The sequence below is a fragment of the Aulostomus chinensis genome, chromosome 3 (genome assembly GCF_037954235.1).
Source record: "Aulostomus chinensis isolate RoL2024-O1b breed Wild chromosome 3, RoL_Achi_v1.0, whole genome shotgun sequence".
Lineage (NCBI taxonomy): Eukaryota > Metazoa > Chordata > Actinopteri > Syngnathiformes > Aulostomidae > Aulostomus > Aulostomus chinensis.
In genome coordinates this window covers 14274422-14296677 of record NC_141322.1, presented here as the reverse complement: position 1 = coordinate 14296677, position 22256 = coordinate 14274422, and the positions used below count along the sequence as shown (strand labels likewise).

At 42.7% G+C, this 22256-nt stretch overlaps 2 protein-coding genes across 7 annotated transcripts; one reads left to right on the top strand and one right to left on the bottom strand.

The window, feature by feature from the left end:
- Nucleotides 1–380: 380 nt before the first annotated feature.
- On the bottom strand, nt 381–6025 carry myl9b (myosin, light chain 9b, regulatory). Of its 2 annotated transcripts, none has more exons than XM_086198836.1 (4): nt 5868–6025; nt 2368–2571; nt 1486–1647; nt 381–1406 (listed from the first exon to the last, which is right to left on the bottom strand). In XM_086198836.1, exons 2-4 carry the CDS (start codon nt 2549–2551, stop codon nt 1231–1233), a joined length of 522 nt encoding a protein of 173 aa, XP_086054962.1. In that variant the 5' UTR covers nt 2552–2571; nt 5868–6025; the 3' UTR covers nt 381–1230. The 2 variants fall into 2 exon arrangements, with proteins under 2 accessions (XP_086054962.1, XP_086054963.1); XM_086198837.1 differs by having other exon boundaries at nt 5744–5872.
- Nucleotides 6026–7624: 1599 nt separating this feature from the next.
- Nucleotides 7625–22100, top strand: LOC147267787 (phosphatidate phosphatase LPIN2). 5 transcript variants are annotated; one of them, XR_015112070.1, is made up of 21 exons: nt 7625–7692; nt 13418–13618; nt 13693–13788; nt 13867–14126; nt 14584–14691; nt 14826–14934; nt 15017–15797; nt 15949–16042; nt 16205–16386; nt 16479–16572; nt 16712–16781; nt 16982–17074; nt 17424–17482; nt 17943–18093; nt 18180–18328; nt 18422–18508; nt 19237–19389; nt 20109–20223; nt 20534–20637; nt 20751–21600; nt 21715–22100. XR_015112070.1 is itself a non-coding variant. In XM_086198833.1 (20 exons), exons 2-20 carry the CDS (start codon nt 13427–13429, stop codon nt 20899–20901), a joined length of 3045 nt encoding a protein of 1014 aa, XP_086054959.1. In that variant the 5' UTR covers nt 7625–7692; nt 13418–13426; the 3' UTR covers nt 20902–22100. The 5 variants fall into 5 exon arrangements, 4 of the variants coding, with proteins under 4 accessions (XP_086054959.1, XP_086054958.1, XP_086054961.1 ...); XM_086198833.1 differs by having other exon boundaries at nt 17427–17482; nt 20751–22100; XM_086198832.1 differs by having other exon boundaries at nt 20751–22100.
- Nucleotides 22101–22256: the final 156 nt, after the last annotated feature.

Here is a 22256-nt window from a genome sequence, read left to right as displayed (position 1 = left end):
ACGGTAGCCATTGCCCCATTGGAACCTATTATAACGTGCTCCGGGCTGCAGGGCAGCTCTGCCTTCGGATGAAATGACTTCAAAAATAGTTACTTCCTTCACTCACTTTGGCAAAAGGAGTTAGGAAAGTAGGGTCCAGGTTGGAAAAAGTGAAGTTACCCTTTAATACATTTGTGAAGGGGGACCTTTAAGCCTGATGATTTCATAATGGAAATCAAGTGGCATTTCCTTTCCTAGCCAGGATATCATTTTCTAACAAAAATTGCATTGGACAGAATATTTACATGTTGTAGTCCACTGAATTTAAATTATCCACACAGTAGCACAAACCCTTTTTGTGTATTTTTCAAAATACATTGGCAGTAAGTTCAGTTTGTCAGTGAAATAAGAACATAAACCTTTATTTTATCAGGTTTTTTTATGGTTAGCACTTGAAAATCCTTCAGCCTGGTGCATTGTTAAACAGAATTAAAAGCACAGTTTATTTTGTAGGTTAATGACTATTTTTTTTACCACTGTGAGACACTGGATGGGATACAATGACATCAAAGCAAACATATCTACACTTTATGCGGTCGAAGGCATGAATAAACTTACTTTATTCACCTGAGCAGATTTCCACTCTAAAATCCATCATGACACACACATACATGATCCTTCAGCAAAAAAACACAACACACAACCAGCTGCTGGGATGAGGATCCAAGTTTAGTAACCACTACACCAAGAGGACGTACAAGCATCACTTTTGATTGTCAAAAAACTTCAAAAGACATTATGATCGTTTTCTTTATCTGTTCAAAAGGCAACGGGGATACACATAACAGAGAAGGAGACTGTTGGCAGTGCGTGTGCAGGTGTGGTAGCTAATTGGCAGGAAGAGGTAAACATGGCTGGTATGTAGTACTGAATCTGGTTGCCCCCTCCACACACACACCTGATCTCAAAATATGTCACCCTCATTGATCCAATTGCTGCAAAGAGATGCAAATACTGTAACACACTTCTTCTTGTGTAAACTGTTAAAGTAGTGTATTACAGAGTACAGTCGCTCTGCGCATCTCATGATCCCACCTTCATAAGCAGCTCTAGATGGAACACTACACACTGTCTCACACCTACAGGCTCCATGACGGGAGGAACTGGGGATGGATTTGTGGTGGTGTGTGTGCGTGAGGGTGGTGCGGGGGGGGGGGGGGGGCTTGCACAAGGAAGCCCCCTTTTCTCCCTTTACTCATCATCTTTGTCTTTGGCGCCGTGTTTGAGGATGCGGGTGAACTCAGCGTAGTTGAAGTTGCCTTTCTTGTCGATGGGTGCTTCACGGAAGAGCTCGTCCACCTCCTCATCTGTGAAGCGGTCGCCCATGGTGGTCAGCAGCTCTCTCAGGTGGTCCTCATGGATGAAACCTGGGAAAACATCCAAGTAAATATGAAGAGGAAGAGCAGAGTCTCACCTGATCTTTCCTGTGGCGATCCACCAACTCACCCGATCCCTCCTCATCAAAGCAGGCAAAGGCGTTGCGGATGACGTCCTCGGGGTCCGTTCCATTGAGCCTCTCCCCAAACATGGTGAGGAACATGGTGAAGTTGATAGGTCCTGGTGCTTCGCTCATCATCCCCTCCAGGTACTCATCAGACGGGTTCTTACCTAATGACAACAGAATTTTACATGCATTTTTTTATTTTGTTCTACTAAGTGTAATAGTTAACAACAACAACAACAACAGGAAAGGCCTTAAGCTTAACTCTCAACAGAGGACAACTGAGCTATTCGGAGGACTGTAGTTTCGACTATAAATAAAATATTTATCGTAATCCAGACGAGGAAAACAAGGAATTGGATGTTTTTGATTTGGCTGATAATATTAACAGATGTTGATATTTTCATATTTGGTACATCCTGAAAAACTCAGATAAACATTATGAATTTGAAGAAGAAATATTTTTCATCCAAATTTTGTTTTACATTTACTGAAAATGCTGAGTAATTGGACTGCTATAAATATCCGACAGGTACTGGTATAATGATCAGAATCTGATGACTGACTGATGAGAAGCGGATAATAACATGCGTCTGTATTAGAGAAGTTTGGTCTGGTCCTTATGAGGCCTGGTGTGTGACCACATATTAAAACCCAAATCAATGGAATATTGTAAATATCACACGAGGAAGTAAATTCATAAAATCAAATTTAAGATTTAAATGAAGTTGAGTTTTTTTTTTAATATATAATTCAGTTTCGTTTGAACTTTTTGATCAATAATCAATTTTGAAAAAGATGACTAAACAAACATATTAGGGTCTTCGCCTGACCCTAATTATTATAAATATATCGACCAGCACCAAAACCGCATGTAGAGTATTTACCCAGAGAGGCCAGCATGTCATGCAGATCCTCCTTGTCGATGAAACCGTCTCTGTTCTGGTCGATCATGTTAAAGGCTTCTTTGAACTCCTGGATCTGAGACTGGTCAAACATGGCGAAGACATTGGAGGTGGCCCTCTGGGGCCGCTTCTTGGTGGTCTTTCCCTTGGCACGCTTGCTCGACATTGTGGCAGTTGGATCTGGGCCTGTGGGAACATGAAAAAGCCTGGCTCAGGTACACCGTTTGGTGACGAGGTGACTCATTTAGAGGATTTCAATCCCAGCATGCTCTGGACCAGCTGTACTGTGCAATGCAGTGCTTAACTTCTTCTCTTCCTGCAGGAGAATCATTTTCTCCCGCCTTCTCTTGAGAGAATCAGTGTCCTTAAAGGTCGGATAAAGTAATGGGTGTGAAAATGACATATCTCCACCGCGCACACTGCAGCTATCGTCAAATCCATCCAGAATTAGACCTGTCACTCATGCTCAGGTCTGCAAAGATTTGTCGCGTGTGTGTGTGTGAGCACGGTGCACCGTGTAGGCAATATCAAACCGAGGGCAGAGGGAAAGGCTGCAGGAATTCACAGGTCAATTTGACCGATGGCTTACATAAGTATGACATCATGTCCTATGTGAACCAAGAACGACAAGCAGTTTTCAGCTGAGAGTACAAATGTAGAGCACGGCTGAAAAAGACCAATCAAAGGAGTAGCATCCTGTAAGTTGGCGGCTAAATTAGACTTCTGCCAACTACAGTAAAGGCATACAAATGAAATAAGTTTAGTCCTCAACACTGGGGAGCTGTAACTAGAGGTGTTCCTGAAGCATTAATCATGTCCACACACGTCTCTTCCTCTTCCTTCCTTTATGGCCAACTGACAAATCCTCAAAAGAAATACACTCTTTGTTAAATATAAGACACATTCCAAGAATGCTAATGATGCATGGCTCAGTTCTGATCTGGTATATAACCTCTCTACCTCAGGCAAAGTTGCATCAGCTACGTTTCAAGATTTTTGATTACCTCATCAGAGAAGGTGTTTTTTACACTCATGTCTGCGGTTTTGTTTGTGGATTTGTCTTTCTGTCTGTCTGATAGCCTGCAGGATTATTCAAATACTACCACTCATTCTCAGCAAACTTGGGGGAGAGGTGGAACATGGGTCAGAAGAGAAACAATTATCTTTTCAAGCGGATTCAAATCACAGTTTGAGGAAAAAACAAGGCAGTGGGTCACATTACATCTGGAACAGAAGAAGGTGTTAAATTTGTCAAAAAAGGTTTCCTTTAACTCGTCCTCATGTCCAGAGTTTTCACTATTTACACGTCACTTTTTGCCAGAAGGTCAACTCTTCTGTCTGATTTGACGTTCATCTCAATGAAGGCACTAATGTGAATGAACTTTCCTAAAAAAAAAAAAACAACAACAACCCAAAAAGCGTCCTGCTGAGGGCTCATTATTGAATGAAACGTTGGAAACTAAATAAAAACGGAAATGTAGGACATTATATACTCATACGCTTAAGTATATGAGTGCAACAGTCATGATATTTTAGTTTCCTTGAAAACATTACACATAGCTCTAGTCAATGGGCATTTTCACGAGTTTTTTAAGGAGTTATTATGTGTACTTTGGCAGAGGCTACTTCATTTTAGCCGTAAATCCCCAACATTGCTCATATACGTAACATCATGAGCAGTTTTTGTAGTCTGTGTTGTAGTCCATGCCTGCACTATATTACAATATTGGTCAATACAGTAACAGCTACACGGAAGTGTACCCCCCCCCCCCCCCCCCCCGATTTTATAAATAGCTCTTTGCTGTCTTATATTTTCAAAATCTCAGCTGCCTGTCTGTGACGCTCTGTCATCACCTTTAACGTGCTGAGCCTCCCGTCTGCTGCTTTCTCTCCTTCTCTAGGCAAATGAATGCTTCCGCATCCGAATTATAACTATAATGGTTAAATTGTAGGAGCTGTTGAGAGATTACAACTTTGAGGAATAACTGGATTGTCCACAGCAGCATTTATTTAGAGCCGTTCAGCTCTAAATGGATCTGTATGTAGGCGTTTGCTGTAAAAAAAAAGCAAGATTCTCAAGTGCCAAATGAGCCTTTAAAGATGTAGTTAACATGCACATGCACACAGCAGTGGCTTCACTTCTTCTTCTTCCTCTCTCTGTGTCTGTCTCTCTTTCTCTTTCTCAGCGCAGACGCACGTCAGATCAGTCCTTCCTTTCCTTTGACTACTGTTTGGCTGCCTCTGTCTCCGCCATACGCCAGAAAAGTTAAAAAAAAAGGGAAGGTGTGTAACATTGGCCCACTGCCCTCCCATTCTCCATCTTGCAGTCACTGAGGAAGCTTGAAACAAACCCCAAGCATCGAGCTCCAATTTAAGGTTTCAAGAACCGAGAAAATCTTCAATCTGATTCGAGCGTCGCTCTCCAGCCTACACTTTCATCAGCAGACACATTGAAGCGAAATTGTGTGACTAAAATGAGAATGTAGTGGGACTGAAATGAGGTGGCTCCGATGTAATTGTGTCCAATTTGAGGCCCCTTTAGTAATCTGTGTTGTACATTCTTGTTTGGCTCCAGCGGTGCAGCAGGATACTATCTCCTGGCAGTCTGATCAAGAGCCTGATAACTGAATTGGGGCTATTTCACAATTTCAAAAGAAACAAAAAAACAAAAAAAAAATCTTATTCCCAATCCCTCTCTGCCTGGTGCCATAGCAACAATTCCAGTATAGTGAATCAACAATGATTCACAACTATTTTGACCCCAGCAACATAAGAATTAGGCTGACGTATCTCAGCTTTGCTTGTACTGACAGTTGTATTTGTTCTCTGGCCACCACCACACAGCTCCCCTCTTATCCCTTTTGGATAACAAAGCCCCTCTGTCTAGAGTGGACACGCACACGCACACGCACAAACACACACACACACACACACACACACGCACACACACACTTTGATATCATCAAGCATCCAGCATGACATCAATCACCCATCCTTCAGGTCACATAGGTCAACACTGCTGAAGTGAAGACTGAAGGCCAAAAGTCAGGAATTCCAGAAACAATCAGGGAGTGAAGTAGAACTCAGGTTCTCATCACCTATAAAAAAAGTTGCGTGTCAGGTGTGTGTGTGTGTATGTGTGTGTGTTTCAGAGTGAGACAGATCTAAATGGGTCAGTGGCATTCAGACATTCCTCCGTCTAATGTGCCATAGTGATGAAACGGAAGTAAACACACTGTACATTTACGCCATATCCATGGAAACACACAAGTCAGAAGTGAACATCCTGTTCAAGCTGATCACAACCTTAATCAAGGTGAAAACCATCTTTCATGAATAGGTTTAATCAAGTACTCACTTAAGCAGCTCTGTACCTCCCCCTCAATGACAGATGAGCGCTGAACTCAGAGTTCTCTACATCCAATATGAGCCACACAACATGTCCCAGTGATTTAACCCCCTAAAACAGCTGTCTTTCTCACCTTTGTTTCAGGAAGAAGTACTTGGGAGTCCTTCTAACTCCTTTTGTCTGGTTCCGAGAGGGCAGTGGGAAGGAAGGGAAGCAGGCAGTCCAACTGAAAAGTTTGTTTAAAGAATCAGACACACGGTGGGTGCCTCCCCTTTCTGTCCTGGCCAATGGAGAGGCCAGCCTGTCTTGTACAAAGACATCCCAGGCCAAGCCATTTCTCCATACAAGGCAAAAGAATGCACAGGCTGCAGCTTGCTACTGCAACGGACGCTGCTCGGGATGTTTGGGAAAAAGGCAGAAATGACAGGAACTACGATAAGGCTGCCTTATTTAGAGAAAAGGGCCTAAACATTTTGGAGGAGACTCTGTATGGTGGAGAGTGAACACATGGGACGAGAGTTGTGAGCAGATGCAGAGCAGTTTTGAAAGCTGGCGTGTTTCTGTTAGAAGACTATGGGTTTCCTTAAATAGGCAGTGTGGCCGACCAGCACTTGGGCCTGAACATGCAGGGGAACACCTTCAATTTATTTGGATTCAACATCTATTTTGTTGTTGTTTATTTACCTTTAAGGTTTAATATCTATTTGATGGGAATTTCATGTTTAGAAGGTCCTTTCAGAGCATTGTTTTTACTTGAAACATTTTTTTAGGTAAATTAATAACTGATATTTTGTCTGTTTTTTGAGGTTTTTATATCTATATTTTCTGTTTTCTCTCTCTCTCTCTCTCCCTCCCTCTCTCTCTGTGTATATATATATATATATATATATATATATATATATATATATAATGAGTACTCATTCTTTTGTTTTCTGCTTTTTTATTGGGTTTATCATCTATTACATGTATTCTAGGAATGTGAAACCTTTCCTTTTGGATTACAAGTGATAAACTATGGAGTGTGTGAGCATGGAAATCAGAACATGGTGGTATTTTTCAGACACTGAGATCCTAGTCTGCAGAGGCAGGTACCGAGCACGGATGGGAGCGCACAGTCAGGTAAAGGGGATCACTCAGGCTGTGTGGAGGTGTGTGGAGGTGCAGTAATGCCATCTGCTGGATCGAAGCAGTTATTTTCCAGTAATACTAACAATAACTCCTCAGGGAGCGACAGCCAGAACAAAACGCGTGGGAGTGCTGTAACATGGTGGGAAGAAGAAGAGACAGTAATATAAAAGTATTTCACTGGGGTTAGTGTCCCAGCAATAAAAAAAGAAAGTGTCATCCATCGTAGTTATTACGCGGTGTCTGCATTTTATTCCATAAATGACTGGATTCAAGTTCAGCTGCTAGAAATATAGAAAAGGATCTTTGCCTCACTCGCAAAAGCTGCAATAAAACTAAACACAGTTTTCCAGTTTTTTGTTAAGTTTGGATGTATGTTTTACAAAGTCCGGCTGTATTAAAGCAAAGAAATCTGACTCTTTCACATGCAGTTGCATTTATTATTTACAATTACAATGATTTACTCAGCCACCCCAGCAATGCAGAGAATCATTTTATCTGTATACTATTCGGTAAAATGAACGAATTTTTAATTTTTCAAGCATTATTTCTGATCCTGTAACATATATGCAAGTATTCTTTGAACCTTATTAACGTCTACTTTTCCTAAGACGTATCGCTTAATAGTTTTATGATACGATACCAAATTAAAAACCAAGGAACTGGCTTTGTTTACAGATAACGCGGGGGGGGGGGGGGGGGGGGTTCTGTCTCTTTCCTCTCCGTTCATTGGCCAGTCGAGTGATTGACGGTTTTTATTGAGCATGCGCACCAGACTAGGAAGCGTCCAGGTTGGCTGATTTGTTTTCTCACTTTGAAAAGCGACCCGAAAGGTATGTGTCTTCACTTCCATCGCGACTAACCCACCAATTTGTGTATTCACACCAGTAACGTCGCCATAGAAGGCGCCAGATAGGCAGAGTTAACGACTAACATTGTTTTAAAGTATTTTTCTTACTTCTTACTTTCATTTGTTCGTGGTTGATATCCGAGATCTTCATGTTTCAACACTGAACTACTGAAAGTTCAACCGCTCTTGTTCTTATTTTAGATCAGAATCTGGGTCTGGTAGATGCTTCTGGGATTGTTTGAGGGTGTTTGCAGTGTCAACATGGTGTCATCACTTGCTGGACTGCGCCATAGAAGATTCTGTGTGTGTTTGTGTGTTTGTGTGTGTGTGTGTGTGTGTGTGTTTGTGTGCGCGCGCGAGATGTGTAACCTGCACGTTAGTCACTTTCCCCGACCGTCGTTGGAGTTATCAGTGTGTGTCGGACGTTTTATCTCCAATATTAAAGGATATTGATATTCCTACTTCAGTTCGGTGACATGACGTGGATTCGATATCACCCGCAGGGCAGAGTTCCTCTGTCGATGAGGCACAGATATCACAGTCATTGCCTGACTCACCACACTCGGAAGTATTAACATAATGGGGAGGACAGGTGTGTTCCCTCCCACCGAGGAATGATGAAATGACTTTTATTTGTATTTAATTGAAGGGAAAGTTGAGAGGAAAAGCCAGGTCTGCTCAGCTGGAGCCTGAACAGTGACTCATTTGGCCCGCAGAGAAAATAACCTGTGGAATTTATCCTGTAGTATACAAGATAAGACACATTTAGCCTTTGAAACAAGTCAATATGTCGTATCTCTGATGGACCAGAAACAGAAATACAAATGTGACCAACTTTTCTGTTTTTTCACACCATGCTTGACAGTTAGTCAGCCAGAACCGACATTTGAGGCAGTCAGAATTTGACATTTTTGCGACAAATGGAGGATTTCATGAATTGAAATGTCTGATTACTGGACGTATGACAGTGATAATAGATTTCTGCTTTTATTGTTCCTCAACTGAACCGACTGATAGGTCCAGGGCCCCTGCTATATGCCTGTATATGTTTGTGGCAGAAAATGTTTTCATGACATTGGTTTCAGCATTGGAGCAACGTCCTGCTGGACTGAGACAGACAGCACCAGCAACAAGTTTGGAGAGAAGGTGATATGAGTTAGGATGGAAGCATACTTTGAGAAATTGAAAAGTCATGAAGACTCTATTGTAATTTTACAAACAAAGAAATAATTTCCATTATTTTTACATGACGGGGTTTATTGTTTGGGGCTATTTAATACATCCCTTGTATTAACTTGCACTGATATCACACAGATTCAGTGTGAAAAGAATTTCTGATTTTGCTGACACATGTGAAATGCTGACACCACTTCCGGGCTGGATCAGTACATGTGGCACTGGATCATAATGCATGTTAGACATGATACTCTGGACCTTTGCTAGATTTTCTCTCACTGGGATATTTGAACACCCCCGATCTCGCCCTGCTCTGATGATTTGGCATACATATATTTACAAATGGACCTGAATTATATTTGAATCCTTAAATGAGGACAAGTACAGACTGTGAAAGCAGAAATAATTCCTATATGTTCTTTTACAAAGTAGCAACAACACGCATCTGCAGGAAAATCCACAACCCTGGTATATTTTTATGAACCCCCCATTTTCCCCCTCTGTCAGTCTATTGTCTCCAACTGACTTTTGTTCCTTTTAGTTTCCTAAACACAGCTGAGCCGGCAGGTTCATAAAGTATCACTCTCTATCAAACACAATTAGAACTGGGCCTGAATGGGCACAACAGAGGCTCCGTGCTGTACGATCGGTCACATGATTGACTGGAGTGAAGTTTTTTTTTTGTTGCTGTTGTTGTTTTGTTTTTTCCTCTTTGACTACACAGCCTGTTTAGCCAACTATGATAATATTGCTTTACCACATCGGCCTACCTCTTTGTCTTGTCTTCTCCCCCAGCCAGCACAGACAGAGACAGAGATATCCATCGACATTTTGCTAAATATTTGCTTGATTTCCTCCCAAGTTGACAAGGCTTTGATAAGCTGTGTTTGGAGCGTGACTGCTGGAGAATCCCCTCAACTCCGAAGGCCCAGAGAGCGATGGTCAAACCCAGAAACTGTGTGTTCCATCAGTTTGTGTGCACGTCTGAATAGCCTGTCCAAGCCTTTACAGAAACCGCTGATCCGGCAGTCATGTGCGGCACAAGTGGGGAAGTATGAACTGGTTGTTACCGGAGGGTGTGTATGTGTGGCGTGTTCAATCGTGCGAGACAGATGAAGCAATGATTGAACGAATCTACTAGGGCTCTCACATAGATTTTTTTTTTGATTTTTTAAATTTTGGCTCAGAACAGAGATTCTCTATTGCTGCTTGAGTCCAATTGAGTTCAGCACTCAGACTAATTCAAGTTTGTAGCTGCATCTCCAAATTCTAAATATACTCTTCCACAGCCTGACATAAGTGGGCTGTGTTGGTGCAAGCAGCCATGCGGCGACCAGAGGCAACAGATTATTTGTGAAATTGAATGAATGGTAGCAATGGGAAGCAAAGTAGCAGTTGTTGCTGCAACACTAGTCTCAAGGATACCGTTGATGGACAGATGAGAAATATGGGAAATGTACATGATGGTTACCTAGGCAACCAGAGCCTGGAATGTCCACTAGCGATCAATTGTCCATCTATACAAGGTTTTGATAGCAGTGTAGTATGGCAGAGGGAAGGTCAAGGGAACACAGCCTGGAGGGCAAAGGACATCTGCATCCTTCATTGTGGGTAAGCGACAGCTGACATAATGCTGTGGACAGGTTTGATTTATTTTATAATCAGCTCTTGTACTGATCTCTTGAACAATATGTGCTTTGCATGCTTTGTTTAACATGAAATTTGAAAATGTGTCTCCTCTGTCCTCCAGTTTGTTTTGGATTGTTATATTATGAAAATATTCACTTCAACGTCTGTTTTTTTAGTTTTAAAACATACCAGTATGCCAAGGTCACGGGCTGAGAACATGGGTAAGAAGTACTCCTCCTAATGTTGCTTCAGGTAGCCTACGTGAGCTGTGATGACTATCTAGCTATGCAGTTTCAGTATCATGTGTTGGGTGTGTTCTGGCCTGCTCAGGACAAAATGGCACCTCATGGGAATCCCTTTGCTGACTGCTTTTTCACCCAAACCGATGATTAAATGTAGTGAAATGACCCTAACAACTGTCTCTGTAGCTATATAATTGTGTAACGGTGTCCTGTTTTTGTCGTAATCGGAGCTTCTCTGTTCTTTGAGTGCTGGTCCGGCCGCACGTGCACATCCTGTTAGACTTTTGACTTGTTACTTTTGGACTTTGGGTTAGTTGATATGTTATAGACAGCTGTAATTCTAAAGACCTGCATTTGATTTCAGAAAGCTGATCAAACATTTGGGAAAAGGTGAATGAGGAATAGTCGTCGGGGGAGATGTTTTGGGTCTTTGACTACCCAGAATCATCAGTTATTGAGTTGATATGGTAAAGAGATTTTGACTGTCGAGGCCTCAAGTTTAAGGGAACCTCAGCATTAGGAGACTCTCATTGTTTGAAAGCCTCAAGAATATAATTAGCGGCTGTTGTCATAAGCTAAGGGGTTTGGGTGCATAGCTAGGAGTTCTGACCATTTGGTGTCTTCCAATACCAGAGTTCTGACCTGTCTCTCTGCAGTGATTTGACCTCTAGCTGGCTCAGAGGGGGATTTCTAATTTTAAACCCATCCGAGCTGTGATAGTGAGATGTCAGATGTTTGTTTTCCAATCCAGAAGATATAGCATTATATCCACAGCATCAACATGGTTCTCCTCAAGCAAAAAGTCCCCAAAAGTGGGATTTAAATATTAGATTACTGCTTGGAGGTTTACACATTTTATTCAGCAAGATAATCCTCAGAAATGAAAATCATGTAATATTTTTGTAAGCATAAACACTGTTGCGAGAATGATGGATAACTTCACAAAAACACTGATGTCTTTTATGCAATAGAACCAAATGTCAAAACTTCTTTCATTCCAGAAAAAAAAAAAACACTGACTGCCAGCTGAAGGAACAGGATTGTTGAGAATTCTGCACTTTGGAATGTTATTTTACTATGCTTTTATTCTGAAGTGGGTATTTTATTTTGAAGACAGTTTATTGTAGTTTCGCTTCCAACCTAACGTTCGTTGGCCGGAGTCAAACTCCCTGAATGTTGTGATCATAATTGGCCAATTAAACTGATTGATTCTGATTCTGATTGATTGACATGTTGTTACAGTGGTACGGCAGTCACTGACGATGTAAGTAGTGTTCGTATTAATATGAAATGAATGTGTAAATGTGACTCACCTTTTCTGATAAAAGTGAGTCGCTCCCGTTGTATATTTAACTCCTTAAATGTCCGTTATTGCGACATGTAAGCATCCTGAGCGAGTGTTTTGATAACGGCCAGCCTTCACATTACTTTCTGTGCTACATAATTACAGTTAAAGCAGTATTCGTGAATATTGTGTGATTCTCACTGAGAAAGATGTAATTCATTTACTGGGAATTGTTTATTTATAGTATTTGAGTTCCAGTTACATGGTGATAATACAGTTCTTTATTTCTTGTGATATATTTCAGAAGCTGCATGGTGCCAGAACGCTACAGTAAAGTCACAGACTCCTCTGATGTCTGGTGCGCTTTCTGATCGAAGCCCTGCAGGGGTCAAATAAGATAAATAATCAGAATTAGAGGTCCCAAAGCTCAGCAAGGATGTTGATAGATTTGGACTCATTCTTATGTTGCACCGTAGTAACGTCTACATTTGGTTACATTTTACTTAATGTTTAGGTTGCTTGTTTTAATAGGTTAATGATAGCTGGCAAGCTAATGAGTTAGATGATCATTCAGCATCTGGACAACATAGCTGTGAGCTCCTTATTTGAACTCCCTCACCAAGTGGGAAGAGACAGCTGTAACGTCACTGCCAAAAACCCCTCCAGCAGCAGAGACACCCGGCTTTGCTCCAGAAATTAGCATAACTATATTCAGTCTGTGCTGAGAACACAAAGGGAGAGGGGAGGTGAGGCCTATGGGAACCTTTTGTTTTGAGCGAAACATTGACGCTAAGATTCTGCTGCCAGTGGCAATGAATATGTAGAATATATAGAACCTTTTTAAAGACTAGCAAGAACTTGCATCATCTTTTTGGGATGAGTTTATGTTACGGTTTGGATGTGAGTGGTCAGTTAATGCTTTTTCATGGTGTCGTCTGGATGTCAGTCTAATAAATCTGTATCTGCATCATCATTGTGATCAGAGATTTTGTTGTCTTATGAAAACAAACCTCCTCCACATTTGTGTCTTCATTCGATCATATTTTCCCTCCCAGCTATTGACCTTTTACCCCATCAGACCTGAATCCAAAGGTCAATATTGTTTTGTGAAAACATTAGCAGTATCTTACCTTGTAAGAGACAGCTTTCTGCTTTCATCTTTGTAGGAAAATGTATGGAAAATCTTGTGATAGTAGCTTGTTGGAAGATCATCTTGATGAGATGTGGTGGGCGTGGCTTACTGTCAGTGGCTGGAAGGATTAAAAAAAAAGAAGCATCAAACCTCAAATGACAGAAAACGCTGAATGGAAACAGATTTTCTTTCATGCGTCGTACCACTCGGCTTTCATCACCCATTTTTGTTTTTTTGTTTCAAGTCCCAAACCATGAATATTGTGGGCCAGTTGGCAGAGACGGTGTTTGTGACAGTGAAGGAGCTGTACCGTGGCCTTAACCCCGCCACTCTGACTGGAGGGATCGATGTCATTGTGGTGCGACAGCCTGATGGATCATTCCAGTGTTCCCCCTTTCATGTCCGCTTTGGCAAGCTCGGTGTGCTGCGGTCCAAAGAGAAAATTGTAAGTCCACATTTTGTGTAATTTTCCCCTCCATAAACGTAGTTTGCTGGACTTCCATGACACCTGTGTTGTAGGTGGACATAGAGGTAAATGGAGAAGCGGTTGACCTGCACATGAAACTAGGGGACAACGGAGAGGCTTTTTTCGTCGAAGAAAATGAAAACATGGAGGTAAGATTAAGGGCTTTTTAAATAATCCATCATGTAATTGCCTTGTTTACTTCACATTATTTCTTTTATCTCCTGCAGTCTGAAGTCCCAGCTCACCTGTGCACCTCCCCAATTCCTCTTGATAGCCCTGAAGATACGGAGGAGAGCCCAGAGGGGTCCTTTATCACTGGGTCGGGTGCAAGAAGGAAGAAACGCCGTCGCAAACGCATGCGTTCAGATACTCACCTGAGAGACGAAGCCAGGTCCTCGTCAGATGAGAGGGAGAGGGAGTGGGAGAGAGACAGTGATCAGACGGGACAGGACAGTCCTGCTAAAGAGGTCACTCCACTGCAAGTCAGGTCAGACACCGGTGAACAGATGAGAGGGTTGTCATGTTTAGAAATTCACCGGTAAAATGGATTTCATGATTGATGAGCGTTAATATGCTTTTGGAAAAGGGACACTGATTTGCCCATAAAATCAAGAACTCAAACTTCTGCTGCAACTATAAATCATAACTTTCCCACCGGCCAAAATACCTGCTAACATGGATTTTGTCTGCAATGAGATCGGATTTCATCAGCCTTAGCTGGTAGCAGTAATCTGCAATCGGCCTCTGGTACTTCCGATCCTGGACCCACCACGTCGCACAAGCAGTCGGGGCGCATGCTGCTTTCTACTATTTGTTATTGTGGGATGTTTTAAAGGGGGTCATTTGATTCTATGTTCAGACTTACACTGCTGTTTATTGAGGCTTTAATGTCAGATTGAAATGTGTTCATGGTACTTGAAAGTAAATTCTTGTTTGTGTTTAAGTAAATCAGTGTATTACTCGCTGTCTGAGGAGCCAGTCGAAGATATGGAGGCCACACAAAACCGAGACACCCACCCCCACTCAGACGGAGAGCAGTCACCCCTCGAGAAGTGAGGAGGTTCATCATTTGATTGAATTATTGGACATACCCTTGTTTGAATGGAGACACTCACCTTATTCAGACGGTCTTCTTGGCTCATATTCCTTTTATCCATAAAATAACCTGCTCTCTTCCTCTGAGCAGTGTGTTCTACAGTCGGCCATCTTCTCCTAAGAGTGATTCTGAGCTTCTGGTTAAATCCCAAGAGTCCTCTGAGCCTCAAATGCAGTGGAACTGGGGAGGATTTCCCATGGTATGGCCACATGCACACGCACACACACACAGTTGTGTTGCCCAAATGTGAAACTGACGTTCTGTATCAAATTGCTCCGCAGCCACGTCAGTCAGGGAGGACATCTGTGGAGTTACAGCCCATCTCCTCCTCTGACACCTCTCACTTTCGCACCATTGAGAGACAGGACTCCTTTGACACAGAGTACGAGCCTTTGATCAGCTGTGGCAGGGCGGCCAGAGTGGTCAGACCACTACCCAGAACTCAGTCCCTTGACCTCAGTAATCACTCCATGCAAACTTTGTCCTCATCTTTTGAAGAAAACCTTCACATCTCCAGCTCCACACCCAGTAACCTCTCTACCTCTTTTACATCATCAGTGAAAACTCTCATGGACTCAACACCAGAATCCACAACGAGGCAGACAGAGAGCAGAGGCTTGGCTGATGTAATTAACAGGGTTGAGTCCCTTGCTAGCAAAGAGGGTATTGTTCGTATTGAGCATGTTGATACTCTTAGCACAGATGGGATAAGTGTGACCAAAGCAGATGGTGCACAGACACCACCTATGAAAGATGTAGCAGATCTTGCAGGCAACCAAAGCGTAGTTTGTACGGAATCATCCAGTCTAGAACAGTGGAGGGTGTTAGCTGACCAATATGAACAGGGTTCCACTCCTAGTGCCCCTGTAGATCACTATGCTAAAGAAGTGGAGGAGGCCTGTCGACTCGGAGTGGCTAATGGGTCAGCGGACGATCCACTTACCAGTAGGGCTGCACCAAAAACTGAAGGGAGAGAGGACGGGGCCGGCTGGAACACTCCTGAGGGGTCAGCAAGCGGCTCAGAGGCATGCTCCAAAGCGGAGCAGCAGGACAAGAAGAAGGGTAAAGTATTTTCTGTTTATGTTTGACATTTAAAAAAAAAATGTATTTGTGTCTTTATTATTCTGCCTATTTTTAGACTTACTGTTAAAATGCTGAGTTTGTTAGTGAGTGTTGCCGTTTGTTCATCGTTTGTCATGTCACTCTGTCACAGGTAAACGTAATCATCACCTGGGACCAACAGATATCTACCTGGATGACCTGACCACACTAAATCCTGAGGTGGCAGCACTCTACTTCCCTAAGAGGTAAGACTCCGCACAGATGTACATGTCACTGGTATAGACATGCACGGTGGTTGATTCCCACGATCCAGTAATTTATGGTCGTCATCAATCATTTCTCTTACATAAGGATTTTTTTTTTTCTTTTAGTAGTGAAATAACTACAACTGTCTGGTCTCCCTTCAGTGAAACAGAGGGAGCATCTCCACATGGGACAGAGCAGGGCTCCGGCAGCCAGTCACCACAGTCTGTGGGCAGTGGAGCGATGGACAGCGGTACAGAGTACCTGTCAGATTCTACCTCTTACATCACAGAGGTCAGCATGTCCCTGTGTGGCCGAGAGGGTGACACCAGCCAAATCACTAAAGGTGAGTGTGTGCATGATTGACGATCTGCGTCTGCGACATGCACGAATGAAGAAATGAACAGAGGGGACAAAATACTTGTGCTGTCCACCCAGAGAAGTTTATGGAGCAGACTGTGACCTACCAGGATTTTGCCAACAATCCAGGAATCATTGAGGATCCGAGCCTTGTGATCTGCATTAACTCCAAGTAGGTTTTAGAAATGATTCATTTAATAATGTATTAAGGGACTGCAGCTCACAACACAATCATGAAGTTGTTTCTATATGTTTTATTTCAGAATAATGTCCTCAGCTAGTCGATATTGTGGCTTTTTGATCTTTTACAGCTATTACAATTGGGCTGTTGCTGCTCCGATGGTCTTGTCAATGACCGCTTTCCAGAAGAATCTACCCAAGGTTTTTGTTTTTTGTTTTTTTTAAAATTCCGCATTACATATTATTATCACATATTGCTGACTTCAGGGTCAAGCTAGTTGCTGATCTCTTTATTTATTACACAAGGAAAGAAAAACAAACCATATTGGTCAGATTAAATATTTATTCTGTGATTCCAGGAATAATGTATTCTGTGTGATATATTGGTGTGTATTATATAGAATACTGTAGAGAGGCTGGTGAAGGACAAGATGCCCAAAAAATCTGGACGCTGGTGGTTCTCCTGGAGGAGGAGAGACATGGACAAGAACCAGGTAAATACTCAAGAAATGCGATGGCTGTTGGTGTTTCATTAAGTTTTGACACAGTGCCGGCAAAAAGTTAGATTTTCATATCCGTAACTAAATGTCATTTGCATAAAATCCATAAGGAATGTAAGAGATCTAAAAGAATTTGTTTAAAAGAAAATCAGAAATCCTATATGGCTGCCACGAGGAGCGAGTCGCAGTGACAGAAAACTGAAGGGATCCAGCGTAAACCACCTTAAAACGTTTCAGTTCTTGAGCTACAGTGATGTGATGTTGATGGTTACAACATACAACACCCAAATAACTTCATGGGCGCAACAATCAAGATCCATAATGAATCTGCTGTGTTTTTCAGCAGAAAAACTCAAAGGAAGAGCAAGAGGAGCTGCTGGGTTGTGCTCCTGCCACAGTGAAGTACGTTACCTCATGGGGGGGGGGGGGGGTCATAAAATACAAGTAGATATCATTTTTCATGGAGGAAATCTGTCCGATCCTGCTGTGCCACTGCTTACTTAAAACCATTCAAAGGGATCTCCGAGTACTTTATCATTAACCATTCTCTCTAGCTGTTAGAGAATGAGTCAGGCTCGGAGATTCATCCTGCAGGGAACAAAAGAACTGGAATGATGGCTGACTTTTATAAAGTTGGGGAATTTGTCCGATTAGAGATGTATTCTGTGACTCCACCACCAGAGGCTGCCAAAGCTTTATCAACAACAGTTAAGTCAGTTTGGCGAGGTGGTGCGTGACATTAGGAAAAATACGTGTTTGACATTGTTAAAGACATCCAGTTTAGCCAGTCTGTACTCAGAGTAAGTTTTAATGCATAAATTAGTGTTTAATAAGTGTTAACGGACCTGCTTTGTTTCCTCAGAGGCACTCTGGATGATCTGGACAGTGACGAGGCAGCTGGGCTCGGTAAAAAAGCTGTCATTCCTTCCAGCCTGTCAACAGAAACCCTTCGGACAACGCAGTGTATCACCCAAATGTACCGCAAGTCACTGCGTCTGACCTCCAAACAGATAGTAAGTTTGACTCATGTGCTTTTTAGAAGCATCCTCTGCTGTTCACTGGATAATGTACATGATTTCATAACCCCCGTTTCAACCAGGAACACTTGAATTTGCGGGAAGGCGCTAACACGGTCATGTTCAGTGTGACCACTCAGTACCAGGGCACCTGCCGCTGTGAGGCCACTATCTACCTGTGGAACTGGAACGACCGCGTCGTCATATCAGACATTGATGGCACCATCACGAAGTAACAGCAAAACAAATCACTTGTTTTTTGGTTCACCTCGTGTCTTTGCATGTATGAAGTCCCTTTGTAACTTTAACTGTCTGCTCCCTGTAGGTCTGATGCTCTTGGTCACATTCTACCTCAGTTCGGCAAAGACTGGACACACCAAGGCATTGCCAGACTCTACCATAAAATACACCAGTATGTGAAATTTAGTGTTTTCCATAAAAATAGTTTATTTTTGGGTAGCGTTTTTCAAAACCAGAGCAGCAGCGTCTCTCTCTCTCTCTCTTCTGACCCTCTGATGTGGCTGTACCGGAGAGGTTGGTTGCTGCTCCTTCTCGCCGTTTAATCTAAGATGTCATTTTAACGGATTTAGGAGCCACTAAAATATTGTGATGAATCAGTATTAGAAGAACTGAATATTATGTATATGTGTGTGTGTTTGTGTGTGTGTGTGTATGTGTTATACAAGTTCTCCCGCTGATAGTCACTGTAGTCACTCCTGAATATTGCATCTGCTTTGCCCAATGTTTCACCATTTTGTCTCACTGGTCCTTGTTGTGCTCCCAGTTTCAGTTGACTGTAATTGAGGAAGACATGATTCTATTTGAAGTGCTAATCTTGTTTTACAGAACACATATCCTCCAAATTTACTATTTGCTAGTCAGATAAAAGTCCGTAACTTTTAGACACACGCCTTTAACCTGACTAAAATCTTAGCTGATAGCGTTTGGAGCCACTATGAATGCAACCATACCTAGAATTAAGCCTCTGACAGCTGTGTATCCCAGTAATAAATTATTGCAGGTGTTTATGACATGTGTGGGATAGCAAATGTGAGTTAATCTTTAATAGCATTGATAAATGACTCTCTCAGGTGCCTGAATCATATCAATAGGTTATTTATTTGTTGTCTATCTTTGCAGAAATGGCTATAAGTTCTTGTACTGTTCGGCGCGGGCTATCGGTATGGCTGCCATCACTAAGGACTACCTGCAGTGGGTCAACGATAAAGGCACTGTTCTTCCCAAAGGCCCTGTGTTACTGGCTCCCAGCAGCCTCTTCTCTGCTTTGCACAGGTAGCACATCAGTGCTCAGTGGGGTCCCACGAGCCACAGTGTATTTCTATTCAGTAATTCAAGTTTTAACTCTGAGTCAGGGTTTCTTGACTTCTGAAATGGCTCATAGCAAAGACAGCCTGATATGTAACCAGAGAGGAATGCGCCAACTGGTTGCTCCGTGTTTGTTTACATTTGCATTGAAACTGAAATATTTGTGTATTTTTATCTTCAATGGAGGTGCTGCATATTACCAAATATATGGCTGGTTAAAGAAGACATGGAGGATAACGGACGGGGCTCTTGAGAGTCTGTAAACGAACATGTTTGGACAGTTGTGCTGTTGTTAGTAGTTAATCACCGTTAGCTTTAAGCTAATTTTACATACTCTTTCTGACCTCTCTGTTCAAAAAGAAGTAACACAGGAGTGAAAATTCATCCTCAAGCCACTTTTTTGGAGCACTGAATAGGCACAATACACTTCTTGGAAAAGTATCAGTGTAATCCCGTCTGTGCTTTGTGTGAGAGAAGTTTTTAAGTGAAGCACCGAGCGTACTGCTGACCTCTAGTGGCTACTCCTGTATGACAGGACACCATATCTAAAAGGTTAAACATAGGCAGACACCCCCCCCCCAGGGTGAACTCCACCTAATAGGCTCCAGTCACCCGGTCCCCCCAGATGGATAGAACACAGGCAGATATCCGTTGTGACCGCCAACTGTCTGTGGTGACCTGTGCAGGGAGGTGATTGAGAAGAAGCCGGAGGTGTTTAAAATCGCCTGTCTCAGTGACATCAGGGACCTGTTCAACCCCCAGAGACAACCCTTCTACGCTGCCTTCGGCAACAGGACCAACGTAAGCCACTGCAGACCCTCTTAACAAGCCAGGGCTTTCACAAGGGTCATTTAAACCTTGGGAATCGTTAAACGCTGTTAACGCATCGTGTTTTTTTTTAATTTCTAACATTCAGGATTGGATGTCGCACATCTTTAAGAAAGGAAGTGTGTAATATGAGTATAAAGTCTGAGGCTTCTGAAATGAAAATAAATAGGTTAATGATTTACAGATTAGTGCTGAATGGCCAAACAATCCTTTTTGTGTACATAGACACAGACTGCAGAGTTCAAAGTGACAAGCTTCTCTGTATCTGCTGTCGGTTTTACAGGATGCTTACGCCTACAAGCAGGTGGGCGTGTCTGATACCAGGATATTTACTGTCAACCCAAAAGGAGAGTTGATCCAAGAGAAGACTAAAGGAAACAAGTCCTCGTAAGAGTGCAGCCAAACACCTTCAACTTCTAAAATCTGTAAACCCAAATATCTCTGTGCGCACACACTGTCCTTTTTGCTCAGTCGTTTGTTTCTGTGCGTGTGTTTTGCAGGTACGACCACCTGAGTGAGTTGGTGGAGCATTTCTTCCCCACAGCGGCTGTGGAGAGGAACCTGTCTTGTGCCTTTCACCATCCTGAGTTCAGCACCTTCTCCTACTGGAAGGAGCCTCTGCCTGAACTGGACCTGGATTCCCTCCTGTAGAAACCCTCAACCCAAACGCGTTCACTAATTGTCATTAAGTCAGGCACAGTAGCGTACGTCCTGTCTTTATTCACTCCCTTTTACTGAAAGGCATTTGAAAGCCCCCCCCCCCCCGGCATGCCTTTGATCGACTCGCCAACTGTTGTGCCTGTTTTTGAGATGCTGAAGAAACAGTGACATGAAGAGCCAACTGGCCTCCCTTAAGGACCAAACAAAGTCATCCTGTGCAAGGGCTCTGTATTGAAAAAGCAGGTGCATAAATCACGATGGGGCTCATACCACTGTGCACTGACTGGACGTGGCCGTTCGTAGGAGAGAATCCTGCTGTAACTGGACACATGCGGCATTTCTCAAATTACATACTGGTTCAGGGTTTTTTTTTTAAATGTAGCATCTTAACATTCCCAAGACTGAATTTGCACAATGCCTTCAACACTGTCCCGCACATCGACTCGAAACCTGAGCCAGAAACGCGTTTGAAAAGAATCAGCTTTGCCAGGTGCCCTCACCAGCAACGCCTCAATCCCGCAGATGCCCAAGGTCGAACTGCTACTTCCTGTTCTCTGATAGCCAGCGAACAAACTCGCTCTCCTCCTCAGCAGAGGAGAGTAAGGAAATTGTGTGATGATGACAACCAAGAAAGTCTCTGAGTGTGGTTAGGAGGGTTTTATCGCTGCATGTGTGAAGCAACCAAGTATGGTGTGTATGTATGTGTGTTATATATTTATGTATTTACAGTCTGTTGATAGACTCAGATACGTATTTAAAGGAGGGGGTAGGGGGATTTTCTCTGAGAAATTTTTTTTTTTTCAGAATTTACTGTCAACACAGGAGTGTTGTCTACATCAGCCTCAGGAGGGAAAATCCCTGAGGTCTCGGGATGGAAGGGTAAGTTCGCTGCAGGATCAGGGCTGATCCAGCTTGGAGAGGAGTACAGGGTTGTAAGAAACTGTCATTATTTCAGTTTTAATGCAAACAGACTCATCTGAAAAACCACAGATCATTGCGAAACCCGTCTTCCCTTCAGGTACTGCCTGTGACCAAATATGGAAGTGCTTGTGTGTGTGTGTGTGTGTGTGTGTGTGTGTGTGTGTGTGTGTGTGTGTGTGTGTGTGTGTGTGTGTGTGTGTGTGAGACCTTGCTGAGATGTTGGAGCAGTGGTTTGACCTGGCCTAGCAATGACACACTCCTATTTAAGATGGCCTGTGGGGGTGGGTGGGTGATTCATTGGGAGGGACCACTGCCATTTGACTTTGTTAACCAAATGAATTTATAAATATAAATCAATCTTAAAACTGAAACTCTGCCTCGTTTCTTTTAATTCGCATTTATTTATTTTTTGGTTAAAAAAAATC